The 25,625-nt window shown below is 40.3% G+C and overlaps 1 protein-coding gene across 4 annotated transcripts in view; it reads right to left on the reverse strand.

Moving 5' to 3' along the window:
- qki2 (QKI, KH domain containing, RNA binding 2) overlaps positions 1 to 13,620 on the reverse strand; it is a 29,330-nt gene extending 15,710 nt beyond the window's left edge. For 2 of the 4 annotated variants that reach the window (XM_079476966.1, XM_079476965.1), the window contains exons 1-2: positions 12,888 to 13,120; positions 1,877 to 2,019 (exon numbers count right to left, since the gene is read on the reverse strand). In XM_079476966.1, the coding sequence (XP_079333092.1) occupies positions 1,877 to 2,019; positions 12,888 to 13,029 (285 nt within the window). In that variant the 5' untranslated portion in view covers positions 13,030 to 13,120. Of the gene's footprint in view, positions 1 to 1,876; positions 2,020 to 12,887 lie in introns of all 4 variants that reach the window. The other 2 variants (XM_079476968.1, XM_079476967.1) reach the window with 2 other exon arrangements.
- Positions 13,621 to 25,625: the final 12,005 nt, after the last annotated feature.

The following is a 25,625-nucleotide window of genomic DNA, read 5'->3' on the forward strand; positions in this document are numbered from 1 at the left end:
AGACATTTAAATATTGGATATAATTTTTTTATATTCTATATAATTGTTTTATTATTCAAAAAATTATATTTATGATGCTTGGCAAGTATAAATCCTTCAACAGGAAAAAAACTTATGGTTGAGCCAGACCAATCATAATAATTGGGAAATATCGCACATGAACACGGCCCACTTGGGATGGCGTTGTGTTGTTCCCAATGACTTTGTTGCTTTATGAAGTTTGTGACCTCAATAAGTCACTCATCAATAGGAAATTCTTAGCTGGTTGTCAAATGTATCACATTTAATACACCAGACACCCGACGTGAAATCAAACGCTCCGCTGTGTTGTCATCCATCAGACTATCTATTCAAAAGCTTTTCTTCCTTCAAAATGTGTTTACTTGACACAATAAAACAACTTTTGCAACATTAGAACGAGACGAACTAGTACTTTGTTTTAGATTTCCTATTTTGATTCGTTTCTTTTTTCGAAAACAGCAGCAGTAGAAATATGTAGTTAAAGGGACAGTTCACCCAAAAATAAAAATCCTGTCATCATTTACTCACTCTTGAGTTGTTCCAAATCTGCTTACATTCCTTTGTTCTCATGAACACAGAGAAAGAAATTTGGAAGAATGCTTGTAACCAAACAGTTCTTGGCCACCATTAACAACCATAGTACGAAAAATGACAACGGTGGTCAAAAGTAGGGCTGGGCGATATACAGTATATATCGTGATTCATTAAACATGTCTAAAGCGATTCTGAAATCGATTCTGTGTTTCATGCACAGCTCTCAGTGAACTACGGCTCTTTGACCAGTAGAAAGTACTGAGAGAGTCGATGAGTCGTTTATAAACTGTATTTGAAAAAGCAACACTCGTCAAACATCATCAGATGGAACAGCGATAGAATATGATCCTGGAACTAATGGTTCTTCTTCTGCTTCCCATATTCAGAGTTTCTGCGTAAGAGTGCCCCCCGGCCTTCGGATGTAGAGGCATCTAACCGTAATTCATTGAGAAACTAAGAGCATGAGAATGGCACGATATATTGCCTAGCCCTAGTTAAAAGTGCCCCAGAACTGTTTGCTTTCCTACATTCTTCAATATATCTTCTTTTGTGTACAACAGAACAAAGAAATTTGTAAGGCAATTTTCCTAATATGGTTCTAAATGGTGGCCAATAACTGTGTGGTTACAGGCATTCTTCCAAATATCTCTCTCTGTGGGTTTTTGGATGAACTATGACTAGGAAAGATTTGAAAGCAGTGGCCAAACAGTGGCCAGACTCACAGCATTAAGCAATATTTTCTGCGGTAATTTTTGTCTTTTGATTATTGTTGTCTATAAGGATGAGTTAATTGGATCTGGTCTACTGCCGTCATCTCCTGCTCCCCTGAGTCAACAGCTGAAGTAAGACAATCGATGCACAAACAAGAAAACGCTCGTCCCCTAGGACACACCTGTGACAATAGACTTTAGTAGTATTAGTATTTGCATAGACAGAATGCCAGATTCCAGTAATTAGATTTTTGTCTACAAAAGTCTATGATAAATACACAATTTTTGTTAAATTTACAGGTACTGATCGGCTTGTGAAGGCATTTAAAGTCTAGATTAAACAAAACTCTTTTGCTCTTTTCTGTAAGTGCATGTACATTCCAATTCCAAAACCGTGAATGTGACTATAACTTAAATCATAAAGATACAATTCAGCTATAAAACAGCTTTAATGATCACGGCACCTTTCTTATCACAATGCTTTGAAACAGTCAGACCCACACTTGCAAATCAAATGTATAATTTTTTGTTACAATACTTTTCCTATCCTACTTTGTGCAGGCACAGTTATTTATAGGTCAACACTGCGGCCGCTGGATGTTTATACTTACGTCTGGGTACTCTTTGACAGGCACATAGAGTTTCTCTTGGAGTTGTGCGATGGGCCCCATAGCATCCGGGAGTTCAGACGTCCTTTTGTCTGTGCTGCCGTTCATCGTGTCATTGTACATGTCCTTCCGTACCCGACCGATCTCTGCCAAACACACACAATAAAAACTCAATTATACAAAGAAGCTCTGGGAAATAAGTTCTGGAAGGCGTGAGAAAGAAAAATGGACAAAACATTCAAAGGCTGTAAGGAAAAACCAGTTCACCCAAATTGAAAATTCTGTTTATGTTTATTCAGCCTCATGTTCAAAACCAGAAAACCTTTTTCCTTTTTGAGGAACACAAAAGGTTAATTTCTGATATTCTGATATCTTAGACACTATTTATCCCATCTTTCGCCACGGTAAAAAAGTGAACTATTCCTTTAAAATAAAACATGAGAAAGCTAAAGGAAAAAAAATCACATCACTCCATATTTTTTGCAATATTAAAGTTCTCACATACAAAACATGGCTGTTGTTTTTGAAAACGATCAACTTTCTGTTTCAAGTAACTTGGAAAACTCTCAATGAGCCCATGCAACTCATTCAAAATAACTCCTAAAGGGCAAAAGAGCCCAGCCAGCCATGGTGAGATGCACCATGATGTGCATTTGCAAAGCGTGAATCAGACACCAGCCCTCTGAATGCTCTCTGGTCCCGCAGAGAGACTTAAATTATTATTAAGCAAAACCTCTCTGGAGGATATTGGCAAGCAGACGATGTATATTAGAACGGATTTTCACTGATGTACAATATGGCTCAAAACGACAACATCAAAGTCTGTAGATTAATATGACTTCAATATAACCCAGAGCCAAGGTAGCCAGAGCCTCCCATCGGACCTTCCTAATATACAACAAAAAAAAAATGATGCAATAACAACAGAAATGCAATAACCCATCAGTACTCAGCACTTTCTTCTTCAAAGCCCCACCCACAACTGTCCAAAGAATGAGGGCCGTTTCCACAAGCATGTGTCTGGATTTACTGAACACATGCACACTTACTTTATACTCAATCAACACATGTTTTTGGCATGACACCATCTGAGCGAATTCTCTAACACATGGATCTTTGATCTGTGATGTCTACAATAAATGACTGCCTGCATGGTCACACGTTAACATTGGTTATCAAAGCTGACGAAAACCGCCACAATATGAAAGCAGCAAGGATCAATATGAAACAAATCTACATGTCACAATAAGGCTTTTAAAAGCTTAAGCCTAGGGTGATTGAGTTACACGTTTTGCCCTTTAAAGTGGACATGAATGTTAAATAATTGGTCACATTATACAAAGTGTTGAAAGGCGATTGAACATTTTGCCAGAAGTTTAAGTTTGGTTTTGTGTGAAACCTACATGATCTTGCAGGCGATATAAAAAGCAACATTTTGCCTAGGTTTCCTGAGAACGCTTTTCCTCCATCGCCCCGAGCCGTTGTAAGCACAGTCGGAAACAGTTCTGTTACGAAATTTTGGCCGTGGTAATGAATGCGCGCAGAGGCGTTACAGTGCACAGTCTCTTGTCTTACCATGGCAGGTTGTGACGCGTTTGTGTTTACGTCCTAAACAATTCCGTTATCAGCCCTGCGGTGGAAAATGAAACCATTAACGTACTGGCTGGCATGGATCGGCACGAAGTAGAACACTTAAGCAACAAGAACAATTCGGCGCGATGGTGGATAAGCGCTATAAGAAGCGTGAGTAGACTACCTCGTGTAAAAGAGCAAAAGTAATATAATCTAATTCTACAAAGGTAATCATATTTTAAGATTTACGTATCTTCCAGCAAGAGATATGATCAAAATAAAAAACTATAAATACACGTGTACTACTGCCTGCTCTCATTACGGATTTTCTTCCCCACAGAACAGCTGAGATGATATATAAGGTGACATATAATTTCCACCTTCAGTTTCGCTGTTATTAGAACAACCTTCAAATGCGCTAAAAACAAACATCAGAGAGTGCGAGTGAGAGAGTGAGAGAGAGTGAGAGAGAGTGAGAGAGACAGATAGAGAGACAGATAGAGAGAGAGAGAGAGAGATAGAGAGATAGAGAGATAGAGAGAGAGAGAGAGAGAGAGAGAGAGAGAGAGAGAGAGACAGACAGAGACAGAGAGAGAGAGAGAGAGAGAGAGAGAGAGAGAGAGAGAGAGAGAGAGAGAGTGAGAGAGTGAGAGTGAGAGTGAGAGAGAGAGAGTGAGACAGAGGGACAGAGAGAGAGAGACAGAGAGAGACAGAGAGAGACAGAGAGAGACAGAGAGAGACAGAGAGAGAGAGAGAGAGAGAGAGAGAGAGAGAGAGAGAGAGAGAGAGAGAGAGAGAGAGAGAGAGAGAGAGAGAGAGAGAGAGAGAGAGAGAGAGAGAAAGAAAGAAAGAAAGAAAGAAAGAAAGAAAGAAAGAAAGAAAGAAAGAAAGAAAGAAAGAAAGAAAGAAAGAAAGAAAGAAAGAAAGAAAGAAAGAAAGAAAGAAAGAAAGAAAGAGAGCAAGACGTCTTTGATTACAGTTTGTGTTTGTTTACTGTCATTGGAGTCTAGGTCTTGATACTACAGTATGATGCACTTGGTTTGGTATGGAAGTGCACCACGACTACATCACAGAGACATAAATATCACCCCTGTAATGCCAACAGACCTCCTGCCCTTTAAACATGCAGAGCCACAGATAACCTATACAGACACTGTTATTTACTAATAACACGCCGTCATCTGTCTGCTTTGACTTCATTCTAACTGACACCTTTAGCTTATTTCAAGGATGAGTGGAAATTTGGAAGCACTCTACATATTTTTCAAGGGAGTCAAAAAAAAGGAAATCCAAGATTTGTGCTGGCTGAACGGCACTTGTACGGGATGTGAGGTGTGAGACACATTCCTGACATTTAGCGAACAAAAGTGTTGTTGCCTGCGAGAACTGGTGGTCATCAGACCAAACGCTATTTCGCAGTGTGTGCCGTTATAAGACTTTGAGATGTTGTCTTGCATAAAATCAGATTCAGGAAAGTGGAGATACCAAGAGTGTGAGCACGAAAAATTCATGATAAGGATGGGCATTCTGGTTCAAGGAAAAGTACCAACAAAGGGAAATTCTGTCTTTATTTATTCACCCTCAAGTTGTTCCAAACATGCATATATTTATATGTTTTGATGAACACAGTTCTTGGCCACCATTGACTGGAGGCACATAGTAGGAAAAATGGTTTGTTTGTTTCATACATTTAATGCCTGAGAGAAATGGAAAAATAAGTTAAATTTAACAGATGCTGTACATTGCGGCACACAGCAGTGGTATAAAGAAATCCTGTTCTACCGTATTTGAAATGATACTTTCATCATTACAGTTCACATTCGGTTATTACATTCAAATAGGGTAGAACGCCACTTATATTTACCTCTGCTGTATGCCGCAATGTACAGCGTCTGCTAAATGTAACTATTTTCTCATTTTTCCAGTTGTCTCTGCTTTAAGTAGTCAATGGTGGAACAAAACAAAAAATGAATACAGATCTGTAAGAACTCGAGGGTGAGTTAATAATTTTCTTTTGGGTTAATTGTCCCTTTTATTTATCCATTTTATCTTCTTATCTAATATATTTTAAGTAAATCAACAGAAAAACAAACGGAGCATTATGGGAAAATGCTCATTAAATACACAAATATATTTTGCGCAACTAATTATAAATTGGCACTGATTTATGAGTCTTAGAAATTTGTAGTTGTCATGATCCTGCCTCTCCTTGTCTTGGTTTTCGAGTCTTGTGGCAGGATCATGTCAGTCCCATGTGTTTTGTGTGGAGAAAGAGCATTGTTTTGGTTTGAGAAGCCATGCTCTCTCTCCGGTGTCATGTCCTTTAGCCCCGCCCCCTTGTTTCCCTGTTTGCAGTCCGTTAGTGTTAGTCTTGTCTCCAGCCCTGATCCATCCTTCCCTTAGTGTTTCAGTCCCCTCACCTGCCTCGTGCAATCCTCCTGTTAGCTTTCCCTTAGTGTTTCATCCTTGTCACCTGTGGCCACTCTCCCTGTGTCATCAGTCCTTGTTAGTGTTTTCCCTTTATTAAGCCCCAGTTTTCCCTCTGTCCCTGGTCGGTTCATTGTCATTTTGTCATTTTCGTACCTCCTCACGTCACCTTGTTGGATTATTCCTGTCTATGGATTATCGTGTTTGTTCCTGTTCTAAGTTTGTGGATTTTGTTGATTTATTATTCAAAGGACTTTGTTTGTTTTGTTCCCCTTGTGGAAAGTTTTAGTTTACATTTTTGTCTTGTTTTAGATCTTGTTCTCCCCATCGAGGGTCTTTTGTTTAAATAAAGTTTTTGTTATTTAACTCTGCTGCCTGCGTTTGGGTTCTGTCCACACACCGTGACAGAATGAACCGACCAAGAAGAACCCAGCAGGCAGCAGTGTTTGCTGCAAGGTCCTGCCAGCCTCGTCCCCTCTGCAGCGTTCGCCAGGATAACTCAGACCTGGCGGACTACCTTGATAGGTTTCTGGAAGCTGCAGGAGAGGTGGTCCTCGGAGAGGAGGAGGTGACCGCAGCATTCATCCACGGCCTCAGGGTTCCCCTATCTCCAGCGGAGATGAGGAGGCTGAGACCGCTGGACTTCGAGGGTGTGCTCAGGTTTGTCATGAGCCGACCGGAGCCCAGGGTCTCAACTGCTCCATGTTTTGCATCTCCGTTGGGCCCCATCCCTGAGGGTCTTGCCCTGAAGCTCGGGGTGTTGACAACTGCCGCGCCACCAGCCTCTGCTCCACCACCAGCTAGCCTCCGTGGTAGGCGTGGACGGAGGGAGTCGTGGGACTCCCCGTCCGACTCTTCCAGCACGGAGATAGTGGGGTCCCCCACCGCTACTCTGCAGCCGGCCACACGTCCTGTGAGCCGGTCAAAGAGGAAGAGGCAGAGGAGAGTGGCACCATCCTGTCCTGCCCAGGCGTCAAGTCCGGTGGTCCCGTCAAGTCCGGTGGTCCCGTCAAGTCCGGTGGTCCCGTCAAGTCCGGTGGTCCCGTCAAGTCCGGTGGTCCCGTCAAGTCCGGTGGTCCCGTCCAGTCCGGTGGTCCCGTCCAGTCCGGTGGTCCCGTCCAGTCCGGTGGTCCCGTCCAGTCCGGTGGTCCCGTCCAGTCCGGTGGTCCCGTCCAGTCCGGTGGTCCCGTCCAGTCCGGTGGTCCCAAGTCCGGTGGTCCCCAGTCCGTCTCAGCCGGCCCTCCAACCTACAACCCAGTCAGCCTTGCCCCAGCCGTTCCCAACTACGGCTGTCCTGTCATGCCCTACCCCTTCTAGTTCCTCCCACTCCAAGAGAGGTATCCCTTCCATGCCCAGACCTTCCTACCCCACCCCTCCGCCCAGCTCTAGGAAGCAGGGTCCTGTCCCTCCTAAGTCCCCACCCAGTTATGTTCCCAAGTTTTTCCCACCAATTCCGCCTCCCCCCTTCCCATTGATGTTTATTTTATTGTCCAACCCCAATCCCTTTCTAGTCATGTCAGCCCTGCCCCTAGTGTGTTCTGTTCTGTGTTTGTGGTGTCTGTCCTCCTGTCTGTCAGTCTTGTCATGTTTAGTGTGATCTTGAAGAACTCCTGGAGGAGTTCTTTAAGGCGGGCGCTCTGTCATGATCCTGCCTCTCCTTGTCTTGGTTTTCGAGTCTTGTGGCAGGATCATGTCAGTCCCATGTGTTTTGTGTGGAGAAAGAGCATTGTTTTGGTTTGAGAAGCCATGCTCTCTCTCCGGTGTCATGTCCTTTAGCCCCGCCCCCTTGTTTCCCTGTTTGCAGTCCGTTAGTGTTAGTCTTGTCTCCAGCCCTGATCCATCCTTCCCTTAGTGTTTCAGTCCCCTCACCTGCCTCGTGCAATCCTCCTGTTAGCTTTCCCTTAGTGTTTCATCCTTGTCACCTGTGGCCACTCTCCCTGTGTCATCAGTCCTTGTTAGTGTTTTCCCTTTATTAAGCCCCAGTTTTCCCTCTGTCCCTGGTCGGTTCATTGTCATTTTGTCATTTTCGTACCTCCTCACGTCACCTTGTTGGATTATTCCTGTCTATGGATTATCGTGTTTGTTCCTGTTCTAAGTTTGTGGATTTTGTTGATTTATTATTCAAAGGACTTTGTTTGTTTTGTTCCCCTTGTGGAAAGTTTTAGTTTACATTTTTGTCTTGTTTTAGATCTTGTTCTCCCCATCGAGGGTCTTTTGTTTAAATAAAGTTTTTGTTATTTAACTCTGCTGCCTGCGTTTGGGTTCTGTCCACACACCGTGACAGTAGTCTATGGTAAAGTGCAGCACATGCACTAGTTTTAACGCTTTGGAACAGAAACAGATTATTTCAGTCTGGCATGCACAGACACTAGTGTCGGCCATCTGCGGCAATGTGGGAGAGTTGAGAGACGCTGAGACGAACAGAGAAAACACGATAAAGAAAGGCGAAAAAGACCAAAAAAAGGTTGCAAGAGGGATGAAAGAGTAGACCTCAAACAGAGAAACCATCTGGATACTCGCACACTGCCAAAAAAAATGGAGGAGAGAACAGACTCCAGAGTTACCGCAATTGTCAAACTGTGCACATTCGATAACAATATTTTCATTAACTACATCTCTTCGAACTGGAAGCTGTGTTCAGCCACAGAGAACATTCCTGTGGCACAAGCTGTGCCATTTCGACCGCTGTCATTTTAATCGGGAACTTCTTACTTACATATCACGCATAAAGCATCCTGGAATGTCAACTGACCGACTCGTTTCATGAAAAAAGATGCTCTTTCACTGCTTCCTGAGTTGACACTCAATAGATCAAAACAAAATGAATAATACCATTTATTTACTTTCCTTCAGGTTGTTCCAAATGGGGAAGAGCATGTGCATTTGAAACAACATGAGGAGTAGATCAATAATGTGTAGATAAGTTAAATGATGTATTAGTGTGTGTGTGCTTTGTGCTTATTGAACATAAATCTGAAAACAATATGAAAATTGTCAAACTATGACATCATCCTGATGTCATGCCGCTGTGTTTGAACAATGCAGACTGATTTTAGGCTCTGAAAGAGAAGAGTCTACAATTATGAAAACTGGCAGTTAAAGGGGAGATAAGTATTGGGTCTTAACAGAGAGAGCAGAAGATGATGAGATCAGAGAAAACATCCAATAATCAACACTTTTATCCTAAAGAAAACTGCCAAAGAGAGACAAAGAGGAAGAGACGTGTGAAGTCAATCCGAAAAACATCTTCACAAATGAGACATGCGGTTTGACACAAAGCAAGATTTGACCTGAGAATGAACTGACACACTTACTCTTTCAACAGACAACAAATAACATCAAACCACTCTGAGTGGCATTTATTTTACAGAAAGACTGCACAGAAAGTCTGCATCCCTAGGTGCACTTAAAGGTCCGGTGTATGAAATTCAGCAGCATCTAGTGGTTAAGTTGCGAACTGCAACCCAGTTCTCGCTCCACTCCACATTGGAAGCTAAACATGTTTTGGGAAGTTTATTCTCCATCTGTTAATTTTGCAATATTTGTCCTGACTGCACTTTTCTGGAGTTTGAGAGAGGCTGTCTACTTTGTCTGCCTACAATCCACAAGCTGGTTCCCTCGAGTATCCCAGCGTCTTGTTCTGTCTGTGTCACGGGATGAGGCTGCTGTGGTAATGGCTTAATGCAGTCCAAAATCAAAGACCACGCATGTCACATGTATTCTGAGATGAAAAGGTTACTCAGTTAAACACACACACAGAGCTAGACACTAACCGCATATGCTCGCACACACACACATTAATGATGAAAGACATTTCAGGAGAGCAAGCTTGCCCTCGGATGCCTAGGCAAATGGTAACTAAAAGGTACGCAATTAGACATTGTAAAATAAGACAAGTCTCTCTCTAGACAAGTGTAAAGCAGAAACACATACTTCTCTTTGTATTCAACAACTCTAACAATCATGAAATGGTAGAAGATCTGTGAATCATCATGTGATCTTTCCTCCATTAAGAAGAAATGCCTGTGTGTGTCCTTGTCATGGTCATATGATGCAAATAGGTCAGAGGGTGACATCTAATAATCGCTCAAGTGCCAGAATATGTAAGAAAGGGATGAACAGAACACCACGTTTCACAGCTTAACTGTGAAGAAAGTTATGCAAGGACAATCAGAGGTCAAGAACTCAACATTTCCCAACATTTTTGTCCCCTTTGGAAAATGCATTTCACAAAGCACCAGATTTGGCAATTTAAGTAATAGATTTACAAATGAATCAAACTATCAAACACAATCTCACGGCAAATATTATATGCGAGGTGGCTAGTTGGTATTAAAGTTGCTGTGTGTAATTGTTTGGAGAATCTATTGACAAAAATGCTAAATAACCTCTGTGTATAAAAACCTTACATGATCAAGCGTTATGTTTTTTTTTATTACCAAGCTATTTCTAAACAACGCGGGTCCCCTTGCATGGAATTCTCCATGTTGTTTCTACAGTAGCCCTAAACGGACACACTGCTCTACAGAGCGTTTTTATCGTAAATACATTATCTCCTTCGGCAAAGTAGTAGTTCTGTGACCTTTAATTTTGTTCAATCTTATTTGTACTTTTTGGTGCGATCTGCTTTCGCACATGACTGTTAGCTTTAGTTAGGATTATGCCTTCGTTATTGCTTTTTTCTAATAATCATTTGTCCTTGTACGATTTACCTCTTGCAAATTTATATGAAATACAGACCTCTATTACCGCCATTGTTCGGTTACCAATATTTTTCAAAATATCTTTTGTGTTCTTTACTAGAAAGAAAGTCACACAGCAGGTATAAAATGACAAAAGGGTGAGTAAATGCAGACAGAATTTTCATTTTGGGTGATCACTTTAAAGCACACATATTATTATTAACCTTATGCAATAATTAAAGGGGTGTTTATCTATATACAATTTCTTAAAGAACAAAAATATAGACTCTGGATCACTAGACTCTAGGGTCCTTCTGTGTATCCAAATGATAAACAGTAAAGCCAGTGTGTTCAAAGAGAGGTTTAACATTGTTTCTGGATCCTCTCCCAGAAATTCTCTTCTATGATGGCTTAATTAGTCAATAATTCAATTAGCAGCATCTCAGCAGAATCTCTGCTCCTAAGAGGAAACACAAAGACGTGTGAAGAAACCAAGCACTGCTATGAAAACACACTGGATCATCACACCACCCTGAGCAATGAACTCAAAAACGCAGATACTTAAATACGAGTTATCAAACATAACATTCAATGGCAGGTATTAACGCAGAACGTTCAGACAGCAGTGTCTTATGATGAACACTACAGATCTAAATACAGATTTCGAACATTGAAAAACTAATAGATAAAAGCTAAAATATTCAATATAAACTCTTTTTCTAACTGCAAACTCCAAAACCTCCTCTCTCTGGCATAAAGAAAAACATTAGGTGTGTATAATAAAATGCCCTGCAAATGCCAGGCTTATACAAAGACATCCTAAAATAAATGCGTACATACGAGTCAAATAAAAATCTACGGCGAGTCAAAAAAACACCCATGGGTCATTGCAAACCCATGTGTTATTTGTGGGACAGCAATCTCAATATCATCATAAGGAACTAAACTTCCACCTATTTTATGCTGATCGACATTTCAGTTCATATACTCGAATCAGTTTGCAGTTCATTTGGCTGAAAAGAGCTGGCAAGGCTAAATTAGCTCTTAAGAGAGGAACTGAAAACCCTAAATTTAGTAAAGTTATTTATGACACAGATACTTCAGCACGCCACAAGCTACGATGAATGTCCAGAGATTCAGCGTACCGGTGAACCAGACGGAATACACTGAATGACAAAATCCTTCAGATCACCCCACGTTCTGTGGAAGTACTGCAGCATTAACCTTTATATTATTGCTCTGGATTATCTGCAATAAACGAAGAGTGAAATAAGCCAGGCCACGTGCTCTGTGATTAAAATAAAAGAGAGAGAGAGAGAGAACATAACTAAGCAAGATTTCTGTTTTTAATATCAGATGCCTTTACCTGAAATATGTCAACGATGAACTCAAATTTTTACTTTGAACCCAAAACGACCTGTTTCACAATATCAGGACTGTCTGAAGGGTCCAGCAGACAACTTGTGATACATTTACAGAGGTATAAACATATTCGGTTCACGGGGTCTGTAATTCATCCGAGCAAAATGTCAAACATGTACTTCTCCACTCAATTTTAGCAGATAATCAGTGATTTTTCAAAAGACCCAACCCCATCTAAGAATAAAAGTGTGCCCAAAATAAATTACATAGGAACTGGTATCCATGTTTAGGGGTGATTTGAGGCTCAACGCCACTCAGATGAACTGGAGAGCCCCCCCTGCTGGCATCAGACCCTTACCCATACATCAGAACTTTCTGGGTTTGGATAAAGACAGCTACACCCACATGTGTGACCCAGGACGGGCATTTTACACCTGAAAGAAATATTGTCCTCTCTAAGTGCAGTTTTCCCTGTATAATATATTATTTTGTTTTATCTTCACTAATGACCACATGATTACTATTATTATAATATTATTATTAACTATGCAAGACTATGTACCTGCCATTACAAAGACGAATCAGGGTTTACTACAGTAACCATAACTTAATGATATTTGTAGTGAATCCATGGTAATATAAATGCTGTCTATACTTTAGGCTACTTTAATAAAACCATGATTTATTTCCCAAATGTTGGGGAGTTTACATTTATCAACGTTGGGTTGGCTATTACTATGTGATGCTTAGACAAAACAATGTGTCATTTCACAAACAAAGATGTTAACACTGCAAAGTGAGACTACTTTTCTGTCTCGATAGGAAGGGCATTCAGATGTCAAACTAACCTCAACTAAAATGAAGGAAATGCGGTCTATCACAGCCTTTGACCAAGACTATTTGCGCATATGCATTAACCAACAAAACACATGCACGCTTTATGTTTAAACAAACAAATAAAATCCTCTCACCTTCATCCAAGAGTCGCTCGAGGTGGTTGAAGATGCCGCAGAAGTTTGGCAGGCTGCTCATCAGTTTCTTGTCGTTCATGAGCTGCATCAGATAATCGGGAGTCGGCTTGGGCTTCTCCTTCGTTTCCATTTCCCCAACCATGTTTTTGGAAATACCTTCAAAAAGCCTCAATAGACGAGCTACGGGAAAATACACGACTGTCCCCACACAAAAAAAAAACGGTGGGGTTTAATCTGTGTCCCCCGTTTTATTTAACGTTACTCCAGTAAACGAAGTCTTGCCTTGGTGCTGCTACTTTTTCAAACACGACGTTGCAATTCAACCTCAACCATGAGCTGAAGGTTTACTTTCTAGTTAAACTTGAAGCCAAAACGCAAAATAACCTTCCCGACAGTTCTTAAATGTTTGCGAAATGTTTGCCGTCAAACAACTCCAAAAACTCCCACATGCCCGCTGAGATTTGCGCGTCTCACTCGCTTTAGCCTTCGGATGTTTTTATCGTCCCCAAACCGTTTTAGGATCCAGGCTGTTCAATGTATCGTCGCTCCAGCACTTTAACCGAGCCGCCGTTCAGACAGAAGTTGAATAACGGTTTAAAGAAGCGCAATGTTCAGTGCGTGTCGCCGGCCGCGCGCTGTGGAAACTACTGATGTGTCTGCGATCGGTGCGGTTGAGTGTCTGTCCGTCACATGATCTTGATCAACGCTACACTGCTCAACATTGCCATCGTGCGAAGTCGCCGATGGGAGGATAAACTTGTACAATCTGTCTTTCTCTTTTTCTCTCACGCGGAGACAACCAGACACGCACAATCGGGGCTCCCACTCGCGTATTGCTTTGTAAGTCATTTAGCTACAGACCATCCCTTAAAAATATGAACCATTATAGTAAACATTGTTTTTTGAAGGACACATGTACAAGGTTTCATCACAATGACCACAGCATTTTTGTCTTAAAACTATGGCAATCAACCTATCAAAACTATCAGTGGCAACAACAAACGTGTTATGAAGCTTTGATTTCATTTAACCCAATTACACAAAAATGTCAGTATAAATCTAAAACAAATTATTATTACTTGCCAGACTGATAACGAACACAGATCGGAAGTTAAGTTTGGGCCAGGCGCGAGCATCCGATGAAACCGCTTATCGTTTTAGTATAATAAAACCATACATTTTCCCAAGGGATGACCATGTATGTGTAATATAGCCTATTTTAATATGGGGAGACTTTGCACGCTTTTTACTCCGGTGTACGTTTCACAGTAAAAAGGATTTTTTGGCTACAAAGAACATTTCTGTTAATATCGTGGACAAACATGCCGTTCATTGAATACAATGTGACATGCCCTGATATCAAGCGATAAAGAACATACAAATCCCCAACTATAAAAAACAGTAGGCTTATTTGTTTAAGTGTACTACATCTTAAACACAATCTCAAAACCTAATATTTACAGATACGGTCGTGAATACCTTTGTGAAAACTGTAGCCCTATCTTGCTTGTGACTCAAACTATTTAACAGGACATTTGTGTAAGCTTTGCCAAACGTACAACGAAAGTACAAAAGTACAACTATTGAATTGAGGAAACGAGACAACTATTTATGGACATATATAGGAAACAACTATTTATGGACACTGTTTAACAGATAAGGTTATCGTGTTAAAGCATATGTGTCTAAACTAAAACTGAATGAAACCAACATTTTATCTGCGGGTTTTACTTCAGAAACTGGCACGGATATAATATACTCAGGTAGGAGTCTGTGAAACAACCCAGCAGAGACTTGATAAACAGGGGAGAGGGAATGAAAGAGTTTGAGGGGAACAGGAAGAATTTTCATCCATTCTTCCAGCCCTCCTCCTTCCTCTATGAAGTGCGCAGCATTCTTATGCAGATGGACATAGACTTCAGCTATTGCTCTCACAACAGCTAAAGACCGAAAAGAGAGGCCCTCCAGCAGGGAGAGTTTGGCGATGAAAAGCTGACCTAAGATCAGATTTGCGCCATGTACTTTTTAAACAGCTATGTGAAAACCACGGAAAGCACAGATTCAAGTAGAGAAAGAGCTCAACCTGTTGAATAAACAATGGCACATTTTCTTATGATCAAACACATCTTTGCTTCTCAAGTAAATAAACGTTTAAATGTTGTTTGATGGTGTCTTGACAGTACAAAACAAAACATGAAAGAGTTTAGATTTATTCTCGCAGCATTTAAGATAAGGCCCACCTGTATATTTCTGGGGGGGTTTGGGGCTAAGTCATTTACTTTGAACGGAAGTTCCTCCAGGGTGCTGTGCGTTCTCCTTGTTTTTCACTATCGAGGGTTCGATGGGTGCTAATTTGGCAGGCCGTGGAGATGAAAGTAGAGGATGGTATTAGCCCGGGCATCAAGGGATTGGAATGCAGGCTATTTAGCATGGGAGTCAGACAATCCCTAGGGCCTCCCATCAGCAAAGCACAAGCGCTAAATAAATAGAGAAGTAATTAACAGACTGGTGAGAGAACAGGCTGTTTCACAACTGCTGCTTTTTCTGACGGAGAGAGAAAACAGTTCGTTAAACAAAGCCAGCGAGATGTATTGACAAAAGAAAATGTGCAAATCTCAGAGGCAAAAACACACAACGGTCATTTGACTGACACCTCGCCGAGGCGGATTATTGTGAGAACAAAACGAAGAGAAGCAGAGTGTTTCGTGTCCTTGTGGAAATAAAAAAAACTGACTTACATAATATGACATATCATTGATGGCTTCACTTTGTTAAAACCACTTGGAAGTTGATGGAAAAGCTTGTCACATTTTCTTTTCTTTGCCAAAGGAGATTTACGAAACGTACTCTGTAGAGCAGTTTGTCAGTTTAGGGCTACTCTAGAAACAACATGGAGAATTCCCTGTATGGGGACCCGCGGTGTATAGAAATAGCTCATTCTAAGGTAATAAAAACATAACGCTTCATTATGTAAGGTCTTTATACACCTCTGAAAACATAGTTATATTAATATATTGCATTTCTGTCGATAGATCCTCCAAAAAATTACTCAAAGCACCTTTGAGTAAACAGTGACTGAAAGGACGACGGCACAATCTTTACGGATATATGGATATGTTAATAGGAATAAGTATTTACATATACGCTTCCACATCTCATGTTGAAATCCGTTGCTGACGTGTTCTTATGAATCACTTCACTTTTTTTGCGTAAAAACCTGTCCACATAAAAGCAGTGTAAGAGGTGTTCAGACAAATGGCGTTGTCAAACAAACGATCACAAACACATCTCGTGATCTTCTGCACCTGTTTAGCTTTTATTTGTGGACAGGCTGTCATCTATTTGTGATGGGGTGTTGAGAATGTGTCGTCCCAAATGTGCGATTATGTTAAACAGTGATGGCTCACAGTTTGTGAAGGATTTGTGTATATTTGCATGAGTGTGGGTTTGAGTGCTCATGCGTACACATGAGCATCAATATGTACAAATATAATGTGTGTAGAATACCGCATGTATATTGTATGAATGTATGTGGGACATGAAAACACATGGTCAAATATGTATGACCTCTACTTTACAGTACATTCAAAATCTGTGAGCCTTACTCCCAAATGTGTAACATCAGATAGCTGTGACCAACTGTAGGCGGTCTGAGGGCGTGCGCTCAGGCTGAAATTGAAACCAGGGCTTTGTGTACTAACAGAGGTTGGCTTGTAACCTGTCAAGACTCTTTGATCCACTTTGTGTGCATCAATGAGAGAAAGAGAGAATGGACATGCTTTGTACATTAAGACTATGAGATTTCTCTCCCACTTCATTCCATACATACCAAAGCCAAACCGTTACAAGTTTAGTAGGCACTAGTACAAGTGTTTGTGTTTGCTCTGTGCATGTGTTCAGGTTTGTCATCAAGCCAAACAAGTTTTACATCAAGCATGGGGCCGGGGTCAGCTGAAAGGTCAGCGGTCAGACCCTGCATTGGAGTCATGCAAGGGTCTCCTGACGTTCGGTTACAGTTTATTGACACAAGTGCAGCATGGTGTTTGTCCATGTAAAGTATAGGGAATGTGGCACATGAACACTGTTTGACTTATTGATATATAAGTCAATATGTCAATATTTACAGTCTGTAACTCTGACAGGATGATCAGTATTGTTTTTGATCAGTGGTTTATTTGAGATAATGAATTCTTGATGGCACATTATTCCATTTATTCCATATTGTGTAATAAATACTAAATGGACATTACATTTTTATTTGAATTATTTAAGAAGAAATAGACTGCAGAGGGATATGAAAGACATACTTTTTTGTGAAATTGACAAGATTTTATCTAAACAATTGAATGTTCATTATACAAAATATTCTACAATGTAATGCTGCAATTGACCAAGTATTTCATAAAAATGTTTAAAAATGTCAAAACATGTATTTGGTAAAGTACGCTGCTCATGTAGCCTAGTTGCACCTATTGAATAGACTTAATATATGCACTTTCTTTGGCTTTGGCAAAAATCTATATTTAAATATATGTGAGAAGCATCCTGTGAAAGAGAGAATCAGCCCACGTAAGTAACACTGAATGCTAAAAATATTTTTCTCTTAATTTAGATCCTGAGTTTCACCTAGAACTAATTTCAAAGAGGCGAAGACAACAGCGAACGCATGCAACGAGCTGCGTCTTACCTCTCTAATATGTATATGAGTCTCTACAAGTGTTATATATAACACATTTCATTTTCCCCAGAAATCTTTTCATATAATCAAAATAATTTCTACATCATTGCGATTACGTCTACCTCTAGGATTTGAGCATTTCGTTACATTTCTATAAGACCACCTTTAGTTAGATGACCCACCTTAGCTGTAGATTCAGCTGTCGGTCACCTGTGACTTCAAAAATAAAAACAGTTGGCGGTCCACACTACGGGAGATACAATTTGTTGGCCGTGCAATTTGATCTGTTTGAAGAACGGGTTTTAGTCAGCCAGCTGAGATGAAGACTTTTTCAGAAAGTCATGTTTTCCATCACAAAAGAAAGTGTTTCTTTTATTGACCTCTCAGATAGGGTGCACACCTGTGGCTCCAAAAAAAATATTATCTCAGAGTGTGAGGTCACAGGGAATCAAGAAGATCAAGTGTCTTCTCTCCAATATCAATCTGCTAGAACATTCAGTGAACAGCAAAAGAAGTGTCTGCTTTTATGATTTTCGATCTGTCTTCCTAAATACAAGAGAAAGTACTCATGTCTGGATACAATCTACAGACTTGTAGTGCTCTCTATGCTAATTTTAAGTGAATTTTTTTTTCATAACATTTTTACCTTACAACTAGGGCTGTCAAACGATTAATCATGATTAATCGCAACCAGAATAAAAGTTTGTGTTTACATAATATATGTCTGTTCACTGTTCATATACATTTCTTCTATATTCTTTAATAATTTATAAATTTTTATATTTCATATTTTCTTTAATATGTGTATGTGTTTATAAATACAAAATTAATATGCACAGCACACAAACATTATGTAAACACAAACTTTTATTCTGGATACGATTAATCGCAACTACTTTTTTTGACAGCCCTTCTTGCAACATAATCAAAGTGTTTAAACATTTTTTAACAAACAAACGTCAAACCAAAATAAAAGCATGTTGCAGTGCCCAAAATTCCAAACAACCCAATTGCAAGTAACCTTTTCCCTTTCCGGCATTTTTCTGATATATAAATGATAAAACAACACAAAATGGAGTGGTAGGAAACTCAGAACATCTCCCTGAAATGTCTTTCTCCCTCATTGCCCCTGCTTTCTCTCTCATATTCACTAATAAAGACCTCGGAGACATAATGCGGGAGTCGTAGCCCCGTTACAGAAATAGATTTATTGCTAATCCATTATGCATAGTGGGTAATGTAACATATCTGATGTGCTGGTTCACAGCGGGAGAAGCGAGATGGTTTAAGTGCGCTGAACATTAGACTGAAGAACAAGGAGAATGAGGGAAGCCAGGGGCATCACAACATGCCACCCTGCAAGTAGATGGACAGTCCTGGCCTCTAACTGTACCACCACGTTTTCCACTTTAGTGGAAACACTTTTGTGCCCAGAAAATGAACGTTTGCCAAAGGCAACAGAAACCCTAAGGTGACTTTTAAACCCCCATGTAGCCGCTAGATTCTAAGATGCGAAGCTGTATGGAAATGGGCATACTGGGGTGAAGCTGTGGGCTGATTCAGATTAGAAAAATGCTTGCCTCCTTTCACATTTGTCTTGATCACATGACATCAGCTTCAGAATATCCAAAAAAAATTATATTGTTTTCTGAGGTCATACCCAAGCTTTAAAAAAATCTAATGTTTGAATGACTAACATCATGTTGACTTTAATGGTTAATTCATATGAACTTTAACATACTTCACTCCCATTCAACAAAGTTTTGCTGTGATCATAACAATTACTCTTGATTTATGGCTAACAGAGGGGCATCAATATGTTCTAGTTGACACCCTGGGCGTTTGGCGGTGGGGTGGGGGACGGTGTGTGTCTATACTTAGTTCTTTGTAAAGCCCTTCAAATCATCACCTTAGCTCCGCCGCGTGTCGCACATGCCACAAGGTCCTGGTGCCCTTGTCGCAAACCCAAATGAGAGACAGATGGCGATCAACGGTGGGTGGGGGGACCGGTAGGGCGTGACTGCCATTGCTGACCATAACATATCTGTCAGAGGCAGGGCTTGATTACACGGATCTATGGCTTGGTTTTTCCACAGCTTGATCCAAAAGACACAACACGGATTCAGGGAACGATAGAGTCAATCTTAGACTCATCAGAAAGCTATCACGGATGAAGGACGAGTCCTGTGTTCAGACAATCAAGGCTTTGCATTTGTCTTTCACATTGATGAAGTTATACACCATCCTCATAATGGTCAATCGTTATGATTAAGCCAATTCATTCACCCAAACATTCTGTCATCATTTACTCACCTTCGAGTGCAAATCTGTATAAATGTCTTTGTTCTGATAAAAAAGGTATTTGTAAGAATGCTTATTACCAAACAGATCTTGCCCCCATTGAACATACTTTATCATTTATTTTTGTTCTGTTGAACACAAAAGAAGACAATTTGAACAATGTAGGACTAGGGCACGTTTGACTACCATTGTATTTGTTCCTACTGTGGTAGTCAATGCTGGGCAAAATGTGTATTGTTAAAAGCATGCTTCCAAATATCTTTCTCTGTGTTCATAATAACAAAATTATACAGATTTAGAACAACTGAAAGGTGAGCATATTTAATCGCTAAACAGTCCTAAATTAAAGCTAAAGTTACGATGTAGTTAGGACATGACTACAATTATGCTACATTTCTTCAATACAAACCCACAAGATTGGTATTACTGTCAGCATGCTCTAGTTAGGCTATAGGAATGAATCTTCAATTAAAATACACATTCAGCTTCTCGGGGGGCGTGGCCAAATTAAGCTGTAACTCATTAAAAGGCTACGTGATCTTCAGTTCTGAATTTTAAGTCAAAATTGCCTGTGGCATGTAAAAAAATGTAAATGCCTCTAAGTGAATTTGTGAGACGAGTGGGCTACAGCAAAATTTCTCAGTGTGAAGCAAACTTACTCTCTGGATCATAAAATCTGACTTTTGAAACTGATCCAGTTCAGACTCTCTGCTCCAGCAACATTAAGAGCAAAGACAGACAGGAAAATTAAAGATGCAATTTATAGCTACATTCAAAGACAGTTTGCGTCAAGTTCAAAATCGGATGTACCAACTGGTTTGCTACTAACCCATGACACGTTGAAGCAAAAAAGGTGAAGTAAAAATGCCTTTTGCTTCCACTCCATGGAGAGAAATGAATTCCGAATAACATTATACGCCTGAAGATGTCTTCAAAGTTGTCTGGTTTAAAAAAATAAGAGATTTAAACATACGAGCTTATGCTCAACGCATTCTTGGCAAATGGCCTCATCTCATTCTCTCTCCCTCTCTCCCTCTCTCCCTCTCTCCCTCTCTCCCTCTCTCCCTCTCTCTCTCTCAGGAATGGGGTGTTACACATTACACACACATGTTGAAGGGAATATCTCCAGGTTCCACTACGTCATTGCCATCTGCTGAAGTCAGATCTCACTGGAAATGCATTCACTGTCACAAAAACAACACAGTGTATAGATTGAACACACCCAGCCTCTGTAGTTTTATGAGTCGGTTGCATATGTTACAACTCACCTCAATCTGTTTGTTGATGCTCCGTCGGGCGTTACTTCAGAGCATCATAGAGTCAGAAGTAAAGAGTATAAGTTCCTGTTTTGAGAAAGTAACTGTCAGTTTACAGCATCATAAATGCTGGGTGGGGAAGTACGATGTATGTTTGTGATTGCAACAAACGTGACTTCCAATCAAAACCGTATGGTTTATCCAACACAATATGATATTGCATATACTGATATGGCAACGCTGATATGGCAACAAGAAGCAAAAATAAATGGCAAATTATAAATAGCACCTCATGATACAATAGGCCTTGACACCTAATATACTGATATTATATTTTGACAATGTTTTATAAAAGAAGTGCTCAAAGATATGAGAGGAAGTGGAGGGATTGGGAACTGTCTGTAGATAGTGAATAAAGCATGATGGAACTCATGGGATTTAAAAGACTGATAGTCCATCTGAATTTGCTTTACTTCTGAGAGCTGGTTTTATTGAAAGATTTAAGAGCACTCTCTGCCTCTGTGACACACATCCCAGAGGTCATAATGTCTGATTCACTGTGACGGAAACAGTTCTTGAAGAGCCTTAAGTGTGGTTTTAATAAGAATTATTACACAGGCAGAGATGTTGGCATTTGTTTTAAAGAGCCTTGCCAGGGGTCAGTGATGTGTACAGGACTATTTAAAGGTCCAATGTTTAGTTTTTTGTAGGATTCTTGGCAGAAATTAAATATAATATACATAACTTTGTGTTTAGAGGTGTATAAAGACCTTACATAATGAAGCATTATGCTTTTATTACCTTAGAATTAACCCTTTCCTTCTACACACTAGGGCTGCTCGATTATGACAAAAAAACATCATCACGATTATTTTGGCCAATATTGAAATCCAGATTATTTAACACGGTTACTCATTAACCCTTAAAACATAGAAAATAGAAAGAAACTTGGCTTTTAAACTCTGAATTTAACTGAAAAATAAAGAAATAGCACTGCTGAACCAGTGTAAAGAAAAGGGTGCGCTGTGGATTTATACTACAAGAAAAGAGAGGTTCCTTGCAAAATGGAATTGTTTGCCTCGATTATTTTGTTTTTGTAATTGATGAAGGCCAAAACTGACGATTACGCTTGATTTTTTGTTAATTGCACAGCCCTACTACACACACAGCGGGTCCCCTTACATGGAATGCATCATATTGTTTCTACAGTAGCCCTATACGGAAAAACTGCTCTACGTAAATACGTTAACTCCTTCACCAAAGATGCGAAAAAAAGTGATGACATCTTGTTCCTGTGTCAGCCACCGTAGTGCTTCAAAAGGGAGTGAGGAGGGGTGGATTGAGCTGTTGGTTGCAATTCACAACCTCATCACTAGATGCAGGTAAATTTCATACACTGGAGAAAATGAAGTGAAAATAATCCAAATACCTCTGCTCATAAGAAGGACATAAAGTTGTAGCTCAGTGGTAAGAGCATTGCGTTAACAATGCAAGGTTGTGAGTTCGATCGCAGGGTATTGCAGATACCTATTTAAAATGTATAGGATAATGCAATGTAAGTCGCTTTGGATAAAAGCGTTTGCCAAATGTGTAAATATAAATGTAATCAATATGTCTGTTCTTGGGAATCAAATCCATGACCTTTGTGTTGCACACAATGCACTACCAGTTGAACACCATGAGTCATAAACATCCAGAATCTTCCACAGAGCAAATGTCAAAGCACAATGTAATTCAGACTTGGCTCTTTTATGCTACAGGGTGTTCTGATCCCAACAGCCTGTTAAATTGAGAACCCCTCGTTCCAAAACTGTTACTGGATACTGCGAACACTCACACAGTTCATGCAAACATATTTCGTTATTGTGATGTTCCCATCTATCACAATCCTCAAATTGCAACCGTACAATTAAGCTAAAGAAACTCCATCCATAAATATATAACACGTTGAAATCGTATGCATACCATAGCAGTTACACATTCCCAGATACTGAAATGCTAATGTTGCGCTAACATATACAGTATGTGCCCATGTTTTTACATGAGCATGTCCGTCCAATGTGCCCCCATTGTCCAGCCTAGCTCAATGTATCTCATTGACAGTCAATGTGTACTTCTTTTGTGGCCTCCAAGACAAATATGTAGCGTTGTGAATGCCCGTCCTGGTCGCCCTCCACCCCCAGTCCAGGCAATCCGGCGCATAGCGCTGGTTCACAAACAATCAAGTGTCCATTGACCAGGCACGGACAACAGTAGTCTTATGTGCCGGATGGCCGTTTGGATATACAAGGAGGGTTAGTGTGGCTACGCAGTTTGTCATCACCAGCTGGTATGGTGGGCATGTGAGGGCGAAGACGACCCATTGTTCTGGAACCAGCAGAACAATTGCACGTTTCATAGGGCCACGCTGACTTTGAGGGACAACGTTCCTCCTTGGCAGTTACATAGCCATAGATATGCATGCGATAGAGACTCACTTGACCACAATGGGCTTTGTACATTTTCACTACTGTTTGTTTGTTACTTTTTGTGTTTATTTACCCTTATATTGTTTGAAACCTGTATCTTTCTTACATGGAACACAAAAGAAGATATTTTGAGATATATTCTGAGGGGTTTTGTGTCCATACAATTGAAGTCTATGGGGGCCAATGTTGTTTGTTTACCAGCGTTCTGCAAAAGAAAGTCATGCAGGTTTGGGACATGAGGGTGATTAAATGATGATAGATTTTCATTTTTGAATGAGCTGTCCACTCCAATCTTTTTTTATTCATGACCGACATTGCAGAAGTACTGCACTTCTGAAGTTTACAGATATATATATATATATATATATATATATATATATATATATATATATATATATACAGTTGTCATCAGACAGTGTGTGTGCTTAACAGGCCAAATATCATTCAGATGAAATATTTCCCATTTGTGCTCTCTCCTCCGGCCTGACCATTTTGACCTGTCAATCATCACACAAGAAGCCTGCATGACTTTCTTTCGTCTTCAAAACACAAATGATATTTTAAAGAATGTTGGTAACCAAACAATGGTATACCCAATGACTTGAATTAGTTTTGTGACTGTACAACAGAAGTTAATGGGTCCCACTGTTGTTTGATTACCTACATTCTTCAGAATATCATTTGTGTTCTGCAGAAGAAAATCAAACAGGTTTGGAATGACAAGAGGGTGAGCAAATGATGACAGAATTCAAGTATTTGGGTGAACTACCCCTTATATGCACACAGGACGTATTTCCGCTAAAATCGCTGGCAGCTAGGTCACTTCAAATCTCATAGCATTTAGGGGATTTTTCACCAAGTGTTAACTAACAGGACTATGGGTGAGCATTGTTAAGTGCCGTGATCATGCCTCTGTGAACCATGACAGAACCTCATGTTTTATTTGGAGAGAGGCAATTATGGCCTTGCTTAATACGGATGAGGTTTGTGTGCACTAAGGAGGTCGAGTTTGGAGAAGAGTTTGGCATTTTTGAGTTCTTCCAGAGCAGCGTGAACCAAGGGAAGGGGATAGGAGAAGGTCCAGCACGTAGAAAAGATTTGCCGACTGACGAACAGTCAGTTAAAGTGCTGGCGAAATGCCAAAAGGGTAGCTGTGTGAGTGCAGTGAAATCTGACCAGTTCGGCGGAGGGGTCCGGAGATGGTGATGTTGAAGGAGTGGTCATCTTAGTATTTGGTCTAGTCTTCTGTAACAACTCTGGGCAGATGAAAGATGCCACAAGGTAACTGGGGTAAACAGGAGGTTTTAATGGAGTGAAATCAGGTGCAGAACAGACAGGTAACATCCACAGGTAGGTAATCACAGGTTACATCCACGGTTAAGTAATAAACACAAAATAGCATCCACGGGTAAGTATATTAAAGAGGTCTGAACTTTCAAAAACAACTACACTCAACAAAGAACACAACAAAAGACATGGCATATATAGTGTCCAGGAAATGAGTGTCAGGTGTTGGGGATTACGGGTGTAGTCTGTGGTGTCAGAAGTCTGGAGAATGGGAACGGTGAAGCTGGGCGAAGACGCGATGCGGGGGCGTGGCTGGCGGCGGTGGAGAGCTTGTTACAGTAATCTAGTTTTGGAATCAGAGATAAAACCAATACTAATGTTTCTTTATCTCCTGTTCTATCAGAATAGACTAGACAAGACAGACTGAAACAATTTTCTGTACTACATAAAAAGCAGTGGGATGCAAAATAGGCTGACTGACAATGTACATGACCTATCATTGTCCTCGGACCGAGGGCAGTAATTGGTCACATTTTTGACCCTACACAGACGATATATAAAAAAATACCAATGTTTCGCTTTACTTATTGATTGCTATCAGGATGTTAAGAGACTTCCAACTAGCATGACAAAAAACTTATCTGGACAGGATTGCCTACACTGCCTTTAAGGCAGTGAGACTAGTGTAATTTCTATTACTTTCATGTCGGTCAAGTAGTCCTATAGGACATTTTTGTGTGATATGCCA

Source organism: Barbatula barbatula (assembly GCF_947034865.1).
Source record: "Barbatula barbatula genome assembly, chromosome: 16".
In the NCBI taxonomy this organism is placed as follows: domain Eukaryota; kingdom Metazoa; phylum Chordata; class Actinopteri; order Cypriniformes; family Nemacheilidae; genus Barbatula; species Barbatula barbatula.